Source organism: Parambassis ranga, chromosome 13 (assembly GCF_900634625.1).
Source record: "Parambassis ranga chromosome 13, fParRan2.1, whole genome shotgun sequence".
In the NCBI taxonomy this organism is placed as follows: domain Eukaryota; kingdom Metazoa; phylum Chordata; class Actinopteri; family Ambassidae; genus Parambassis; species Parambassis ranga.
In genome coordinates this window covers 4,627,372-4,647,265 of record NC_041033.1, presented here as the reverse complement: position 1 = coordinate 4,647,265, position 19,894 = coordinate 4,627,372, and the positions used below count along the sequence as shown (strand labels likewise).

General features: G+C 40.1%; 1 protein-coding gene and 1 non-coding gene across 2 annotated transcripts; both read right to left on the bottom strand.

Moving 5' to 3' along the window:
- Positions 1–201: 201 nt before the first annotated feature.
- LOC114444581 (solute carrier family 25 member 36-A) lies at positions 202–10,415 on the bottom strand. The gene is made up of 7 exons (XM_028419252.1): positions 9,978–10,415; positions 7,870–8,034; positions 6,640–6,717; positions 5,191–5,291; positions 3,548–3,614; positions 2,109–2,398; positions 202–2,029 (listed from the first exon to the last, which is right to left on the bottom strand). The coding sequence occupies exons 1-7, from the start codon at positions 10,016–10,018 to the stop codon at positions 1,836–1,838; spliced, it is 936 nt and encodes a 311-aa protein (XP_028275053.1). The 5' UTR covers positions 10,019–10,415; the 3' UTR covers positions 202–1,835.
- A 419-nt stretch (positions 10,416–10,834) lies between these two features.
- trnak-uuu (transfer RNA lysine (anticodon UUU)) lies at positions 10,835–10,907 on the bottom strand. Its single transcript has one exon. It is a non-coding gene; the product is annotated as a tRNA-Lys (tRNA).
- Between the last annotated feature and the right edge of the window lie 8,987 nt (positions 10,908–19,894).

Sequence of the window (19,894 nt, the reverse complement as noted above, 5' to 3'; positions counted from 1 at the left end):
AGTGGTGTCAGCGTAGCAGGCTAAGCTGTGCCCGGTTTTAAAAACAGGCTCAGCTGATGTGTCAGGAGAGGAAATGAGTTTCTTCTGTGGGTTATTACGATAAACGAGGTTACAGCAAAACATTTTTTGTTGTTTGTACTGTTTAAAATATGACCTAAAATGCTTAAAACTCAAAGCAGAGATGTGACAAAGAAGCCTACACAAAACACACAAAAGGTTTCATTTTTTAAATGGTTGAAATGCAATGATTTCTGAGGCATCAACAACTCAACAAAAGGAATCCTTTAAACAAAAAAAAAAAACAACTGGTCTGCTTGTTTTAGTCAATGTGCGTTTTTGAGGAGCATATTCCTGCCCACTTCCTCCACATGCTGGCTACACATTTTCCAGTGTAAACTCTAGAGGATTGTCCTCGCCTGTAAAACTAGCCTTAATTCTCCAACTGAAGGAAAAACGGAGATGAGTATTTTAGAGAAAGACATTGAAAAGTGCTATAAGAACAATACCATTATTATTTTTTTTTTTTAAGATAAGGTAACAACTAACAGGCAAACCCCATCTCCTCTAAAGAAACTAAATGTTTGCATTTTGCCACAACTGGGCTGAGAAATGCAACACAATCACATTTATATATATATATGTATATAAAGATATTTTAATAACACAATTTGTTAAAATTTTGTTAATTATATTTATATTACTTCACAACAAGGGTAAGTGTTTTGCTTCCTTGCTTTCAATAGGGTTATACCGCTTGTTTATGTACATTCCAGTAGTTAGAATGGTGGATTATATTCCGCTTTTAGTTTGGTGCCTCACTAGCCTTAGTGATTACACTTCGTCCACACATGGTTAACACAAACACACACAGGTTCGGAGGCTGATGTCATTAGGTACTCCTCTCACACTGCACAAGCAGATCATTGTGGGTTAATTAGTGTAAATTCCTGCATTTTAAAGACGGTATCTGGGATGCTGAAACCCTTTAGGTGAGTGTGTCCATGTTCATGATATGTTAAACTTTCACTAAGGGCACCTGAAACCACACAATTGCAGTGCACGACTTGACATTTCTACACTTTGTTGTGACAGGTCTGCCAGAGCTCTCCTACAGCCACCGGGCATCTCAGGCTACACTGTACATTCACACAAGGCACGTCCTCCAGTCGCCCCCCTTCTGTTTATATCTTTCACCTCAACAAAAGCCTCAAGCACAGACTCCGTCTTTTCGTTCTGATTTCGGAGCCTTTGTCATACTGAAATGATGCATGGCCGCTACCGACTCTGGTGTCTTTGTATTATAGACCTGTGGTGGGATGCAGGGAATTCTTCATGTTAATAGCAAAACTGATTATCAGGATTAGAACACAGCCTACTGCTGAAAATGGTCCTATATCCACTAGGTATTAAAGAGTAGAGCTTCTCTTTATTAGTAGTATTGTTAGAGGCAGAACATAGTGTAAGTCAGTTTCTATCTTCAGCACCCTGAATCTGAGCTTGCACAATAATCTGAAGGGAGAAAAAGATGGAATTGAAGAAAAAAAAACTGACCAGGTAACCTTTTCTCTGCCACTGTTAAACCCACATCCTCAAACATATGTGTGAATCTTTGAGCCTCCTTGTGCCATACCCTTTGGTTATCAGACAAAACTCTTTTTTTTTTTTTTTTAACAAGCACTCGCGTCACGGACACAAAATGTCTAGGTGCTGTATCTGTCCTCTTCTGGCGAGCAGGATTTTAGTGGCGCTAGCTGGTGTGCAGGTGCTCTCATTCTCTTTTATCCATCTTTGAGCAGGGGTGGGGTTGACATAAACTGTCTACGAAGGGGAAGACTTTAACCATTCAGGAGGTAGACCACCAACTCGTAGGTACACATCATGATGGCGGTGTTGGGGATCTGGCGTACCAGGTGGGTGGTGAGACCGCGGTACAGGGCGCGGTAGCCCTCCTCTTTGGGCACTGTCGTTAGAGTCTGGAAGAAGGAACGGTACTTGGTGCCCTCTTCACGTAGCCTTGTGCGGATTACTTCTGCAAAAAAGAGAGGGAAAGGTTAAAGGAAAGTTAAAAAAAAAACCTGACTTGCTAATAGTTGAAAAAAGCCTCTCACCATGAGGATAAGCAATAGTTGTGGCACAAGTCTTGGAGGTGGCAGCAGCAAGCATCATTCCTACAAAGTCTGAAGCATCTTTAGTAGCATCCTCCTCGTCGTCCATATTCTGTGGTGCCTTGGCCTCAAGGAGGCGCCGTTTAATGCTTTCATATATCACAAAGTGAATCACAGTCTCTGAGATGCCAGCGTATGATGCTGACATTCCCCTGTAGAAGCCTCGCAGGCCATCTGTTTGATACACCCGACGTACACACTCGAACGCACTCATCCTTCGCTCGCCTCGATTTCTGAAGAGAAGAGAAAACGTTTTACCGTTTACAGCATACAACATCATTTTAACCTAATTTTAGAAAAGGTTAAATAAAAATGGCAAATTAAACTCCTGTAAGCAGAATGAAATAGAATAAACTTCCCTTACATATAATGGAAACTATGTGTACAGAAAAGAATGACTCATAGTATTGTAAAACTGTCTGTAAACACTAAGAACGTGATCTAGGGAACCTTTGCCGCAGCTCCAAGTCACAAAGGAGAACGTTGACCTTTATACAACTCACACGAAACTATAACAACAAAGATAAAAGTCTTGATTAGGCCATGTTACACTGCACCCACAAGACCTCATGAACAGAGACGCATGTAAAGGCATAATTTCTACAAATGGCTGTCCATGGTTAATAAGGTCAGATAAGCCTGAACCTTTATGGCAGTAGAAGATGAACCACACCCTAAACATGTAGCACAGGGTGTAGTCTGCAGGTGTCAACACTTATAGCTACAAGAAACAACAGGAATGTTTCTATACTAGACAGGCTGGCTACACATTTTCCAGTGCAAAACTAGCCTTGATTCCCCAACTGAAGGAAAAAAGGAGATGAACATTTTAGAGTAAGACATTAAAAAGTGCTGCAGGAACAATACCTTTTTTTAGATAAAGGTAACAACTATCAGATCTAGCAAAGCTTTGCTGCAGCCCTGAGTCACATGACCTGTTCATAAAGGAAAGTCGACCTTTATACAACTCACACTAAACTATAAAAACAAAGATAAAACTCTTGATTATGTTGCGTTACACAGCACCCACGAGACCTCATAAACAAAAACACATGCAAAGCCATAACATTATAGCAAATGGCTGTGCATGTTTAATAGTGTACTTTATAGTAGTTTTGTATGCCATCCTGTGACCCTGTAAACCCTGACGTTGCTAGCCGTTTTCGTCAGCCGCAATTTGCATCCAGACCAATCTGGCTTTAACCGAATTTGCACTGTTCAGATTGATCTGTCTAGAATGGGATATGGCTCGAATCCCACTCTAGCCGGATTGATTATACACGTCTGTACTGGGTCTATGAAACAACTAAAGGCTTTAACTTTATGCTAATTCTTGTGTGCTGATAAGTGTTTACTTCAAATGAAAAAATAAAACAGTTTACCTTGCATCTAACTGCAGGCGGGTCTTTATGAGCCATATTGGATTTGTTGCTGTGATGGCTGTAAAACCTAGAAGAAGAAAAAAAGACAAAGGGTTTAATACTTATGCAACATCTTCATCGATGTTATGATGAGCTAAATATCAAGCAGCCATTGGTAATAACAACCCACATGCTAATGATGTAAGTAAATGATCTTCAAGCTGTATTCATGGTGATCATATAAAAAAAGTTCAAACTAAATATTCTTAAATTAATTACAATTAAGAGTCACAAAGGCAGCTTAGAGAGAGAAAGCTAGCCCCTTTATAGACGTGTGCATTTAGTATGGGAGTATGTATGCATGTCATAAAAAATGTATGTTGTGCTAACAGCTGTAAAAAAAGATTCTTCTTATCCAATGACCTACATGATAAAAGGGGACAGAGGGTACAGATGCGGAGAGAGAAAGAGAAGAACCAGATATAAAAAGAAGCACAGATCTGTGGTGAGTACTCACGCAGACCCAAGTAACTCCTCACAGATGCAGCTAGAGACCCCTGGTGGTGCGGGGGTCTCATGCCCTTGCGAGAGGAGAGCTACGGTAGAGTAAAAGCCTAAAACAGACACAGGCTCGTGTGTAGCAAAATGACCGGCATACAAACCATTTTAACTTCCCATTCCCACCATTATCTACAACCTCATGTGAAATGATCACCCCCACACACCCCAAGACAGCAGGAAAGAAACGGCGGAACAGTACAGCTGAGTTTCTGTGAAGCAAACAACACTGATCACAGCAATACTTTGTGACTATTGATTATCTGTGCACATATTTTACATATCTTGTGTGATACAACTATTAAAAACACAGTAAGGTAAATAATGACATCCCCACTTCTGTTTCCCAGGCCGTTAGCATGGCTGCAGACAGCTCTAACCTCTGTTTTATGATGTAGATGGATTTAACCGTCATGGCTGTGGACAGCTCATCACCTGTCAGTTTAACTCAGGCAGGTCTCACCCTACAGATTATGTTGAAAGCCACCAGAGGAAGACAAATGCTGACCTTGACTGGGTGGTTGAAAGGTCTAAGTCATGGTGTGCTAAAAGCAGCACTACTATGAACTTAGGACTCACCCCTGTACACACATAGCGGTACTATTAATGTCTGACTGACTGACCCACATTGCACTGGTTCTGCATTCCCAACTGGAGAGAGCAGATAACCTTCTCTTGACATGAATAGCAGCAGAGAATAATGGTGTGGTATTTAAATCTGGCCTCTTCACATTTTACTTTTAATAAAGTCATTTTAGGATGTAGTAGAGCATCAGGTGGAATGGTGAAAGAACAGGATAAGCTGCTTTTTGAATACAAAGGGTCTTCAGGTATATGAAGTTACAAAAATCTCTGTATTATAGATCAAACATAGCACAGACTAGCTCTACCACTGCTGGATCATTGTAAAAGCAAAGGCTAACAGCAGCAACTAAGCCTGACTTTATATGTAACAACTGTCTCTGTAAAAGTTTATCAGCACTGACCCAGAAAAGATCCATTTCATCAGAATTCAGAACGCAGGAAACATCCACATGGTTACAGCTTTTGTTAAAAAAACAGAGCAGTATGTGGTGGTCAATCTGTTACCTCAAATATTTAGTTACCTGCCATTCCAGCCGACACCATGTGCACCTGTGTGGAGTCGGGTTCCAACACACCGTTCAGTTTCTCTTTGGCAGTGGAGTAAGCAGCGAAGTAGATTGCTCTATTGGACGTAAAGGACAAAAAGGGGTCAGCAAGGGTTACTCTGCACTGACAGAAAACAGGCTGCATATGCCATGTTTTTGTGTTTCACTGATAATTAGTCTCGGCCCCTGCCTCCAGCAGCAGTGTAGCTTATCAATGACACTGCATTAGCAAGTAAAACTGTCCTATGTCAGGTTCACTTTAATGAGCTTTAAAAATTCATTAGGTGCAAAGCTACGAGCAGAACTAATATTCTCCGCAAATCAGCCTAGTTAGACAAATAAGCTAGTCAGTAAGTAGTAAGTAATTACAACTTGTTTTCACTAATTAAAATGGTCACAATGATTATGTTCATACTTATGTCTAAACACAAGTGCTTGTGCTAATTTGTTACAGCGCAGGGTACATTCTGGTTCATTTGTTAAATGTGCCAAGACCCTTAACGATGTTTGAAGTTTGTGTACTTGTCTGCATCACACATTAGGAGGACCTCTTACCATTCCCTCTGCTACATCGGCACACATTCACATAAGACGCTCACAAAACACTCTACAAATGCTTAGCACTGGCACCTGCTTGCTGCAGCATTGGCTGCTGCCCACTGTCATTAGGCCCCACTTTGCTCCTTTCATTAGCACTGAGAGACACAGTGCACAGTCTGAAGACATTATTGACTCCGTTTCTGGGAAATACTGTCACTGTGTTGCCATGTTTTCAAAGGAACACATCAAGCCTAAGCAGTGCAGAAACCATCAAAAAGGTATGGGGGATGAATGGCACTGTAATTACCATGGATTAGAAGCTCTTTAGGAAACTTCAGGTTGAGCCTGTCTTATCTGAACATCTGACATTTAGAGACTGCTGTGGTATGCACAAGCCAAGAAAAACCACACAAATGGGAAAAAATCTACTCATTTTTTAAAGTGCATATCCCTTTTATTCTACTTCAAAAATCAGCCTCATATTTACCCATATTTAACTATAAATGGTGAATGCAATGGAATATACACTAGCCTGCTGAACATGCTAAAATTTGAAGAAACTCTCTTGCTGTGTGGCCAAAACTTGTCATTACAAATAATGTTTCAGCAGCTGAACCCAAAGAGTACGGCACTAGTTTAGCTTGAAATTACACAATAGATGTTCGAAACGTTTGCTTAATCTTTTCAACAGATATGTAGCCTGGCCAGCCACCTAGATTTCCAGGAGGCAGTACTCCCTGAATGCATCTGTACAGACATGCAACCTATTAGTGCCAACATAAACAGCTCAAAAAACTTCAACACACAATCATGTTTGTACTGTTGATCTGCAGAGAAATGATACATATGGCTAAAAATCAAATACGTTAGATAAAGTTTGCTTACCTGGAAGGTGCCACACCTACCAAGTTTGGCCCCAAGCCCCTGAAGAGAGAACGAGGTCCCTCTTTCTCCAATATCAATCTGAAGACAAAGTACATGAACAAAAGCACATGTATCTTGAGTCGTGCACCATAGAAGAGTTATTATACTTGGCATATACATGATAGATACTTTGACAACTCAACATGTGCATTTCAACTTTTGTGTTAACTGTCAGGTGGAACTTTAGCCTGCATTCAAAGATCTAAATCTAGCAGCCGAACTAAGAATAGTACTGAATGCTGCATGGTACTACTATCATATAATAGCACATATAAAGATGTAGCCATCTTTATGGGAATGTTTAATAACGTCCAATTTAAAGGAATGCAGGACTATAGTGTGTCACGTTGCATATTTTTAATGCACTTGCTCATTTATTATGTCATTTAATGTTCTTATGTATATGCTATGTCTAAGTACCGGTGTGCCACATTTGCCCTACTTGGCTGCACTGGCTTGGCGGTAGGACATGTTGAACTTTTTATTCAGCCTCACCCTGTCACCCACGGCCAGGAATATGTCAGCAATATCTTTATACGTCAGCAGGAGTGGAATATGGTTTATTTAGAAAGGAATACACACCTACAGAAGAAAGCTGCAATCACCACGGTGGCTGGCACTATGCGATTCAGTTCAGTGAATTTGAGTGGTGGCAACTTGCCACTTTTTTTTTTCCAGAGGCTCAGAGCAGCCCTGACCTCTTTAGAAGAGAGTCTGCCGTTCTTTTTCCTTGTGAAGTTGATCTAATTTCCTCTATCACAAATGACAATCTATCATTGTCAAAGTTCAGTAAGCAGGAAAAGCTGTCATAAGACACGTTGAGTCATAAATCCACAATGTACAACAACCTCACAAGATAAATAAATAATAAAAGTCACGTTTGTTATTAGAATTTTCCTCTTTGCTAAAGCCACTGCTCTTAGGTGTAGTTTTCCCAAAGGGTGGTGGCATGGAGTTGTATTTCAGCGAAAGTGTTGGCCATGCCAGGAGCACACAGGCCTGAATAAACAAAAACAATGGCAATAACATGGTGGCTGCTGAGGAAGGAACCATGAATCTGCCACCAGACATATCTGAGAGCACAGCCCACGAACAGCTTCACTCATTTTAGCTGGAGCTCATATAATGACAGGGAAATATGAAGTTGACAAAGATATTCTGTATCAATCTGAAAATGTGAGGTGTACCCACTTGAGACAGTGCAGGGGGCCTGGTGGGGACATGCGGGCCACGCTGGCTCCATTGACAGTACTGAGCTGAACCTCAGACACGTACAGGGTGATGGAGGACGACTGCAGACGGGTCTTCACTACTTCCAGTGGACAGGTCAATATAGCTCCTACCGTGCCCCCACATCTGGTACAAGGACAGAGAAGGAGAAGGCAGGCGTGAAATAGACAACAATGTCCAGAAGTAACAAGACTATCGTTTTCTTTAGCAAAGGTATAACTGCATAAATGAATTTGCCAGTGCTGTGGTAAATGGAATTCTACGGATCCCTGGCATGTAGACAAGAAATGGCACAGTGTGGGAACAGAGAGCCCAGTCAGGAATGCTTTGTGTTCCTTGGAAAATAACAGCAAGCTTCTGTTCACCGTAACATTCAGATGCATGCATTTTTTTCCAACAATAATCTCTATACTCAAACTAAATAACAACCAAAATAATCCATTTAGTTGTTTGAGATAATAATCACTTTTTTAACAAGAGATAATTAACCAGTAATGTCTGTAAATCTAGCAGTGAATAGTATAGTAGCATATTATTTGTAGAGAAAACTGGATACCAATATTTATTTGGTTGTTTTGTAGAAACTATTCAAAACATCCTGCCAAAGCTGTAAATTCAATTTCTGAATCAAAACAAACATGGCAGCCTACCAGGTATCTTGACTGAAAACAATAATTAAACTTTGCAAACCAGGACCAAAGTCTTTTTGAATATTAAATAGGCAAGGGCATACACGATTTCACCATATAAACCTTGCTACTTGTATTTTGTGAGAATGTAAGGAGGGTACAAAAGGTACAGAGCCATACAAAGTGGCTGAAACTTATGACATGGCTACATCTTTAACAGTTATAAAGGCACACAGCACATACTGTGAAGGGTTTTTGTCACGTGGATGGGGAAAATCCTGACTGTTGTGCAAACATCTGTATAAGTATGTACAAAATATGTGTTGATCCAGAATACTGGTTTGCTCTGGTATTTAATTCAACATGACTGAATGTAAGAAAGACTGTTGTTAAGAGAAAACACAAAAATATTATCTGTGTGGAGTCTATATAAAGAAACACACCCAAACAGGACGGGTCTGGGGAGGGCAGTGTTGGGCAGGGCCAAATTACGGCATATCAAAAGCAAGATTGACAGCAGCTATCTAGAGTTGAGGTTAATTTTCAATCAGTAACAAACCACAGAACGATCGAAAGACTGGTAAACAAAGTTTTTTGCACAGGTAAGCCAAACTAGACCTGGCATGCAGGCTCGCTTCTGCTGTCACTTAGGCACAACGTTAATATTTAAAAAAACATTGTGCAAACAATAAGTTTGGGCTTATTAAGCTACACATATTGTTGGCTATCCATCTTACAGTGCAACCACACAATAAAGTAAGAAATACTGGTACATAAGAAACACTGCTGTTGTTACCAGTAACTCAAGGCCTTATTAATGCAAACAGTAAATAATAAATCTACTTCATGACTCAACTAATTATCTGCAGGTCTGTCTGAGGAAAGATGGCATGACTCTGGAAAACAGTGTCCTTTTCTGGTCTGTCAAATGACAGCAGATCTACTAAGAATTCACTAATGATTATTAAGCGTATCCACATGTGAATGTTTAACTGTTTCTTAGCACTATTTTCCCAGTGACCTTTAGTGGCAATCTGCCCACGTTTGTTTTGATGCGCTTCTATAAAACCCACGCCACATTCGCATGCAGCTAATGTTAAGATCGAAGACATTTGTATCAAATATCACTACTCGAATGACGACGCACAGTGAACACGAAACACGCGTCCACAAACCAGCCATGTCATTCATACATTGAAATGTCATTGAAATGTCAGGTCCTACGGGTGCACATGCATGGACAATTGTTAGATGACACCTGGCATACTGATGCGAACACGGCTATTTAGGTTGTATTTATGACACTAACTAAATCCCGAATACTAAAAACGTCAATAAAAATATCCCATTCGTAAATATTTAGATAGGCTAGCAACGCTGGTTAGCTTTGAGCGTGCAGCTAGCTAGCTCAGCTCGTATGTGACATTACAATATACTCACCCTCCAGCAAACAGATGAACTAAGGTGTCTCTTTGACTCATTGTGTATCATATTCGGGAACCGTCCACGGGACACCACACGGGGACAGCTGGAGCGGACGTGAAGAGACAGGGGTATAACCACCCCGACCTCGCAAGCAAAATGATGTTCAGCACGTCTGTGTTGTGGTGGAGGTCAGCTGCGTGTAAAAAACGAGGGTATGTAACAGCTAGCTTAGCTAGCGCGCGTTAGCTGCCAAAGCTAACGGGTTTCCGGTGGTGAAGGTAGATGTCAGAGCGACAGGTCAACGTCTCCTCTCTTTAAAATAGGATAATGCTTCACCATACTGTGGATTTCTTTACTGCTGGCGAGTAATCCCAGCGTTATAAGAGCTGCTGTGGACAAGACTCGGCCTCCCACAGCTCGCCGTGCATTGCCTCACTGAGTGTTCTGCGGGTCAGGTCGCAATGTTTATTGACGAATGGGAAGCCGCAAAACAGTGGCGGTGATTGGCTGAGGAGCCCCGATGAGCCCGCCCCGTCACTACTCTTTCACGTGATATTACTTTAAGGAGCAGAGATCGTCCCACACCAAGGTGGTTGATGCAATGTTGAAGAATAAAGGCACATGAGTTACCGATTGACATTCCTTTGACTTGATCAGACTGAAACACGAGTCATATGAAGTCTTTTAGTATAATGTACAAATGGCTGCGTGCACAAACTGTGAAAATTCTATCTGTAACCATCCAGTGGTATGTATGAATTGTAGGGTTATATTTCGCTACGTGCATCCCATATTTTGTTGTGTTTCGCTGGGTTCTACTAAAACTGTCTAATATGGCTGTTTAAAACTTCGGTTCGGATTAAAAACAACTTCGCCCGAACAGGGACTTGAACCCTGGACCCTCAGATTAAAAGTCTGATGCTCTACCGACTGAGCTATCCGGGCTCTGGCAAGTGGCGAAAAGTCAGAAAAACTCGCTGAGTTGCTAATAGTGCAATAGTTTCATACAACACCTTTGTATAGACAAAACGAAAACGTGTTAATTAAAACTGCAATATGCATTTTACACTGAGGCATTCACACTTTTAAATATAAGTAAACCCGTTTACAAAAGGTAAGAGACTCCTTTCAAAACAATGTCAGTAAACAGCAGAAAGCAACATGGAGGCTAGTTACTATCTTTTATACTAAACCTATCATGAGTGCTGCTTGCACAAAATGAACTCCATTGTTACAATGCTGCCTGTAGTGACTCCTCCAGTGTCAAAAGGCCTAGACTGCTTACACTTCCCACTAACATGGAGTAAGTGGTGTTTATGGTCTACACTGCAATCAGCAGGCAATCCAGAGTTTTTGGCCTCATTTTTGGGGAGCTGTCATGTCGTCCAACTTTATATATGTAGACTGTGCACCACTTTAAAGCATCATACTCAACCCATTTCCTCTTTAAAGAAAGCTGATTCACAAATCAGCATTTCAAGCAGGTAAATATTTACTTTGTCATCATACCTGAAGCAGATTGCGTACAGGTTTGTGTCACAGAACAGCAGTGTATGTGGCACGAATGCATGGAATTGTGTTATGTAAATGCACTGGACTGACGTGCATAAAACAAAGAGCCACTTGTTGCAGCTGTATGTATGACATGCTTGATATGATGAATTTAGACACTCGGGAGAAGGTTGCTGCTCTACCCACAGACTGACTTGACCTCAATCCATTTTTGGTGAATGCAACCCAAATATTTCATACAGTGGCTCTTTGTGTACTTACTGTTGACAACTGTGTGAGTGCGTAAAATAAAGACTGAGGTGAACTGGGACTGTAGCCTCAAGTGTACACACAGAAAATGAGGTTTTCCAATTTGGGCAGCAGAATAAAATCCATACGCCACTTAATTTCATAATTACAGAGGCTTACAGAGGCTGCCAGATCATGTGCTGCAATTTCTCATGTAATCATGTTACCGCCTGACTGACTGTATGAAAGGCAGAGAGGCACGAGAGTGGTGGAGTCACCGCCCTGGCGGGTTAGCTTTTCTGGACAAAAACTCTGAGTCCCTCACATACAAGATGTGGCCTAAGTTGTAGGAGACTTGATACAGTCCTTGAAGCAAACACCTGGAGATCATTTAAAGAAGTGTTAGAGTTGAAAATGTCTGACACCCGTCCTAATTAACTGTAGTACTCTCAGACCTCTTCCTCAACGTGAAGTAGGAGCTTATTAGTCACCATTTGGACAGTAACTGTATTAATATGCTAGTGTTTAGCACATGTTTACCATGTCAACCAAGGAGCAACTTGACCTTTAATGACAACTGTACCAAGGCAGCCAGTGTTCCACCACAGCTCTGTTTCACTTATTTATTTGCCTATATTTGGAATATGTTAGTCAAGATGGCTGAAGCCCACACAATGGAATGGAAAGTTTGTTTAGGAAACACAGTTTTTATACTTGCAAAGCCTCCTCCTCATATAGAAAAGTGGCTCTGGATTCTCAGTAATAACCTGCCTGGCCTCATGCTCCTTTCATCGCGTGCAAACCATCGACGAGCGAGTTCAGCCAATATCCTCTGCAATCCATCCAATGTACCACCCTTGCTCTAATGATGGTAAGGTAGTTAAACTGTGATTCTCTCCGTGAGGATGCTTATTAGTACTTTTATGTAATCTGTGCTGCTGCTCTCACAGTGGACTTTCTTTACCTGCAGAACTTTGAATTTGTAGGTACTTAAAACAAGGCAAAGGCCTATTTGACAAGGGCAGAGCCTGCCTCTGAGTGTGTTCGGGTGTAGGCAGGTAAAATGCACCGAACTTTCTTACATGCTGGCAGTATAAATATATATGCTATAGAGAGGTCCCAGTGCCCAGGTCACTTTTCTGGATAAAAGGCACAGCAACAACAAAACTGTGCATAAGCTATGAGTGTGTATTTGGAATATTTTTTGGTCTGCATGTTCTAGCTATGGATCCATCATCTTGTCTTCCATGCAGGTTTGTCTGAAAATAGTCAAATAAAATGTTGGTCTGAACTTTGTGAGCAAACATTCCTTCCTGGGAGTTCAGGATTGGCCTCTGAGGACAAACTTAGCAGCCGAAAACATGTTTTGTACAAAGAAAAAATCATGTAAGGCCACAGCATATGCAAAGTTAACCTGTGGCCACAGTAGTCAGTAGTATTACAGCCTGCCTTCAACTGAAGGCTGATGTAAAATAAAGGTTAAATATTGTTTATTTATTGATGAAGAGATTTTTTTTGATAAAAAATGCAATGTAATGTTTTTAGATAATCTGTGATTTACCACTTTTTATTCTTCAGCCATGCTAAGGATGATACTTATAAAATTAAAATAAAAAAATATAAAGACTAATGTCTAACGTCTTTGCTACACCTGCTGAAAGGCTGACTGTCCCTTTCAGCTGAACCCAGAGGTTTCCTTCTCCTCTATATTAGGGAGAGACCGTTAATGTGTGGCAACCATATTAGGGTGCTCCCTTATAAAGGAAATTGATTTGGGGAATCCCTCACTGTGAAGTAATCCCTGGCAAGTTCTGTGTCACCAAATAAGGAGACTGATTCGTTAGCCAAATAATAAAAAAAATAAAAATATGTGTTTATGTGTGTCTTAAAATACTGGATAAATATTCTAATTATTCCATGATAAATGTACCTGCTTTATTTTTTTCAATGTTGACACAAAATGTGTAACTTTCACTTTTATGTTTTATATTTAAATAAAGTGTAGATAGCCTGTATGGATAGAAAAAAAAAACCTTTTACAGCATTACTCTTTTGTAACCCTTTCTAGAACATCTGTAGTGGGTCAACATTTCATCAATGATCAACCACTGTTTGACCATCTGGGCTTCTGAACTTTTTGCTTTGTTGACAAAAACCTCCCCCGTAACCCCCTGCTGCCCCTGCTGCCCCCCTGCCTAGAGGAGTTTGAGGACATGGCTGGAGGAGAGGGAGATCTGGGCCTCCCTGCTTATACTGCTGCCTCCACGACCTGACCCCAGATGAGTGGAGGGCAGTGAATGGATGAAGGTAACAGACTTGATTACTTATAGTTCAAAACGGGTAAAATCCAAACAAATATTATCAATATTTTTTCTCATTTGTTGTCCACTTTTTGTTCATTTTTATGTATAAACAGGACACAACCTCAACTTTGACAAAGACTTGCCCAATGCACCCCCTCTATGATCTCATAGTATGTGTCTTTTTTACTTTTATTTAGTACTTCTACTTAGTATTTCTGCCAGAAACAATCATCCCTAACAACAACAACAAAGCATGCACAGTTGTCTTCTCCTCAAAGTATGATATCTGATATGGGAACATCACCATCAATGACATTCTTTAGACAGAATAATGATAGGAATTTTGTTTTATAATTATCTAAGAGATGAAACAATTGAGACTGTTTGAATCACAACTTATATCTCATGATGTTCACACACAAATCTGGTTTCCAAATGTAGCATTGCAGCCTAAGCATTAGACAGCAGTTCCTACATAAAAGGACATACTGACTCACATTACACTCGTGCACCCTTAACTTCTTAAAAGCTTTCACGTGTTAACGCAACTACACACCCACAGGCACAGACATGTCATTCTCAATCAGCCACAGCATCCCTGCCATCACTGTCCCATGACTTCCATTGGTGCAGAGTGGAGTGGCAAGGAAACAGGTCAAGTTAATTGGTTGCACGTTTAGCAGCTCCACTCATATGACTGGCGTAACTTCAGATATTAGCCTGCTGCAGGAGACAAGGAAGGGAAACAATGAGCCACTGAAGGCCTGGGAGCCTTCTCTGGGATGTCTGGCATTCTATCAGCCATAATCACTTAGACTAAGTTTGTTCTAGGACCTGTCTACAGGTGAAAGAACTACAGCTAGATGCTCATAACTTCAAGTCAAGCTTTTATTTTTTACACATAATGTACATTTTACATGTCTGATGGCTGTGTTTTCAAAATCCCACTAGTATTGATTGTAAACTTTGCAGCATGTACCACATGTCTTGTAGGTGGTTGCATATATATATTTCTTAGAATGTGGAATGCTGCTGCCTGGAGATTTAGACAACATAAAGAGAGATAAGTTCTTACACCCTTATTGCACTAAGTGCATTAATGTCGTTTTTAATACATCAAAATCATCTGGTGTGAATGGGTGTTGACTAGTTTGAAATATTAGAATCAGACAACAGAAAGAATATCCAAACACAGTAACATAAAAATTGTTAAAAAAAAAAAAAACCTCAGCGGAGAGTTGTGAATTCATGGTCATTTTCATGGTTTGTTGTTATATTGTCAACCCTCTAAGAGCTCAGCTTGAAAGGTTACTTGGTAGTTGTCTCCTCCTAGTGGTCAGATGATGATATTGACCTTCTCGTTTCTGATTATTTGTCAGCTGATTGTTTCAACCCTTTCACCCAGTGGAGCATATTTTATAACCTGAGAAGCTTTTGGGTCTACAGTCCCACCACCCACTTGATCCTGGATGATGAGACGACAGCGACTCTGACCGAGTACATGACCTTACTGACATCACAAGCAGGCAGCAGCAGTTCTCTGTAGATACAGTTGGTTACTGTGACATGAAGCGGTTCCTGTTTATTAGGTCAGGAGATGTGGAGGCTGATCTCAGTTCAGTTTTGTGATGGATGAAGTAGATTAGTGAAATGACTGAAGCTGAGGTCACTCGTTTTGTTGCTCAGACACATGTCATCCTAACACTTCCCTTGGAACTTACAACAAACAAGCCTGTTTTAAAAGATGTTTTAGCGTTTATTCACACTAAAGATTAATTTGTGGACTGTAGTAAAATAAACAGGGAAGAAAAGTTGTAAAGTGACAACTCCATAACAGTGAGCTTGTGTCTGTCCTAAGGTGTAGTCCAGCTCATTTGGCCTTAGTGCAAATAAAGCAAAGTGCTGCTCTTGGTATGGGCTCTAAATACACAAAATGTATATGAGTAGAATCAACCTTCAGTAATGTCACATAAATTATTGACCCACAAACAAACAGTACACAAGATACAATCAATCCCACACCAGTGCAGCATGATCCTTTCCAAGCTGGAAAAGTTGCAAAGGCCCATTTAAAGTCCAGCACCAGTCTTCTGTCCAATCAGCAGCCACCACCTGCAACTCAACACTGGAAAAAGAAACTCAAGCACACCACAGGTGAACAGCCTTTCTACCAGGTGAGGAGGAGCAACAGTATAACAAAGGATCATGGGCAGACAGTTTATTGTTATATATTACATATAATGCATAAACAGTATTCTGTCAATACCTCTGCATGCTTTAGATATTTAAATCTTTACTTTTAAATTCTTTACAGAAATTGTAGGAAGCTGCAGATCAGCTTAAAACAATGTAATCTAAAGAATAAGGCTATAAATTTACATGACGTTACAAGACATACAATGAACAGAACATGAGTCATGGTTGTGATGGCACAACATAGACCCTGATATGAGTGTAACAGCGTTACAGGCACCACATGGATCGGTGAGCTGGTAGGTAGTGCAAGATGGAAAGTAAACAGTGCAAATAGACATCAGGTGGATCATGACTGGAGCATTGTTCAGTGACAGTGTAGACTAGTATGATTAATTAGGGTTCACACAGGAGCCTCAACTCTGTATACATTTATATATTGTATTATATAAGTCATGAAAACTGACAAAGACTGAGATTTTAATTCTGTGGATGCCAGATACCAGTGACTTCTGTGCAGCTTACGTGGAGTCATTTATGTCGTCAGCCATGACATCAGCCTGATTGATATCCTGCGAGTTCAGAGTCGGATTATTGCTGCCCTCTATTGAGCTCTGTACTCTGCACGGCCTGCTGCAGGGTATGAAATGAACACCTCCAGACACACCCACTTTTTCTGATGTTATTACAATCCATGTATGCAAACTGTAAATTGTTAGCAAAGCAGGGTGCTGTTAATATTGAGATGTTGTGGTAGCACCTGAAACGAGCAGGTGAACGGTTCTACTAGCACTGTATGTAACCACAGGATGAATGTAATGTAATGTTTTTTATTTTGGCTTTTTTATTGTGAAAGCAGCAAAGCATATTCACATTGTCCTTCATTTTGTTGTGATTAGATATCTTATAATTTTGATTAAAGCAATATATCTGTGCAGATGTGGCAAAACAATCAGACCTTTGCATGAAAGAGACCCATGAAAGAGGGTCTTTGACATCAGTTTAAATACCACCAAAAAAGAGAGAGAGAAAAATAATGAATTAACGAATACCTTAACTGAAGGCCAATTCAATGTGGAGGCAAGACTATTTGCATAAGGGCCCAGCAAAAAAATATCTATTCAAATGCAATAATGCATGTTAACACATTTCAATTGCACTTGTTACTCTGACTGAAAATAATTCAGATGCATCTTTCTAATCTGTATGACATAAACATAATAAGTGGGTCAAGAGTCCAAAACATAATTGAAACCAACTGGACAAAGAACACAGAGAAGGCACAAGAAACACAAGCAACACAGGGAGCAAAGGACGAACTGACTTATTGTATTGGATTTTGCTTGGATTTAATGAACACAAACAAGCATCTACAATTTCTAGGTTAAATGTTTTCTATTGCTTCTCTGATCCTGCATTGATTATCTTGTCTTGGCTGTCTCTGAACACATTCCTGCCAAAGAAAACATGGTTTGTATTTGTGTTGATTTAGCCACCATGTTTAGGTTTCATGGGGGCCACTTCTTACAACATGTCACACATTCCTTCATCTTTCCTAGATTAGAGTACCGTCCAGTATCACACAAAAGTCTAAAAAAAGCCTGAAACTAGCGAGGAACACAGCATCTAGGCTTCTTACTGGCTTTAACAGGCAACAACACACTACCCACACCTTCCCTCCATTGGCTCCCACTTCATTTTTGTATTAAAGATTTTACAGATTACTTTAATAGTAGAAAGATGATGACAGATGAAAGAAAACTCTGTCCTTGTCCTCTTTGATTTGTGTTGATCAAAACTTTAATCACCATTTCGGCATTTTTTTTATTTTGAAAGTCATGGTTAGAGTAATACTAACAAGACCCGTTCCATATAAAATACAACAGTGCAAGTGTCCACAAACAGACCAAAGTCCCAAGAGTAAATAAATAATTCTTTACATAAGCAGTCTGCCAGTATATAGACACAAACACTCTCTTCATATTATATATAATGCTGCATGATTTTTACATATGTTACATACATACAATATTAACATATTATACAAACTGTATCTATGTATCTTTGGCTCAAAATACTACTATACCCTTCAGTGCAACACAGCACCTCTCATCCAGCACCCACAGAGGGCACTGCTGTCACAGTTTGGACTACACATTGCAGGAAGAAGTGCGACCAAGTAGGTGGTTTGGCAGCCTTGAACTATTTTAGAACAAGTATAGAGTTACTGGCTTACATGGAAAAGAATGTGAGATGTTGATAAAAAATGACAAAGAACATCTGTCTGTAGATTTACCTGACACCATCAACTGTAAAGTACTTTTTTTGTTTTGTTTTTTTCTTACACATTTGGCCTCTTGGTGAGGTTCTGTTCTCTCTCTCAAGGTCTTTACTTCTTGGTTGATGCTCTTCTATCACTAGTCCATTTCCTTTTATCAATATGACAAACCCTCTTAGTCCTCTGCGATTGGTCCTCTGGCCACAAAGGAGCCACTCTCCATTGGTTAAATTAGTCTCTGGGCCTTGGCAAGGCGGTCAACTTTTCCTCTGAGCAGGTTCTTATATAGCTTCAGAACATTGTCCAGAGTGTTTTCTGGGCAAATGAGAACTAAAGGAGAAGATCCAGAGGTGTCATTCTGAGGAAAAAGCTGAAACATACAGAGGACAGAGGCTCAGACACAGATCTGTGGTTTAAAGATTATCACTGTAGGTGCTATAAGATGTTACCTCTCTTTGACGATGGCTGATAATTGCCTCAAGATTGTTAATGTTCTTTTGAAGTTCTCGCACAAAGAGGTGACACTGGCCTTCGGTCTGATTCCTCAAATCCTGCACTGCTCTTTGAAATATGTGGAAGCTCTCCAACACCTCTGCAAACTTCTGCTGGAGCTTTAAAAACACAGACACACGTACTGTTAGAACACTACAAAACAAGTTACAAGCCTGACAATATCTGTTTCTGAGCTTAAAGGTAGGGTAGGAGATTTCATTCGGATGCACTTTTTGTTGATAGCATGATAGCAACCAATTAGTTCGGCAGTTTCGCATTAAAACAAAGAATATGAATCATCTGTGGAAGCTATAAAACACTAAAAACATCAGCCAATGTGTGTCCATGTGATTGGGAGGCGTATTTAGTTCTGGTTGACAGAACCATAGTTATTCACATAGAACATTATGTTACTGATCCTTCAGTCTGCCAGTTAAGGTTTCACTCTGGCAATTGTAGTTTTGGGTGCTGTCCAGTTCTACTGAATCTCTTTCATAGAAGATTCGGTAGAATTCTACTGTTTATTTTTTGTAAGCCTTTAATCAGCCTTTAATGACTGGAATGCAGCACTGTGGCACAGGACTGGTAGTCCTAAGCATTGACCAGAACATAACAGATAGAAGACTGAGGTGCACTTTCATTTTTCTCACCGTTGCACAGTTTATCAGAGGATGTGAGCATTCAAGTCACATCATCATCAAACATACTCATTATTAGTATGTTGCATGATAATGTATGGTTTTGTAGCATGATCATGGCAGGTTTCTTAACACTTATTTGGAAATTAAGCAACAGTATACTGATGTTGATGAAGATTCTCAGTCATCCAGGTCATCATACGTAGAGATTGAAGCAAGGCATCTGGACTTGTATAATATAATATAAAATATAATATATATAAAATATACTACAACAGTATACTGATC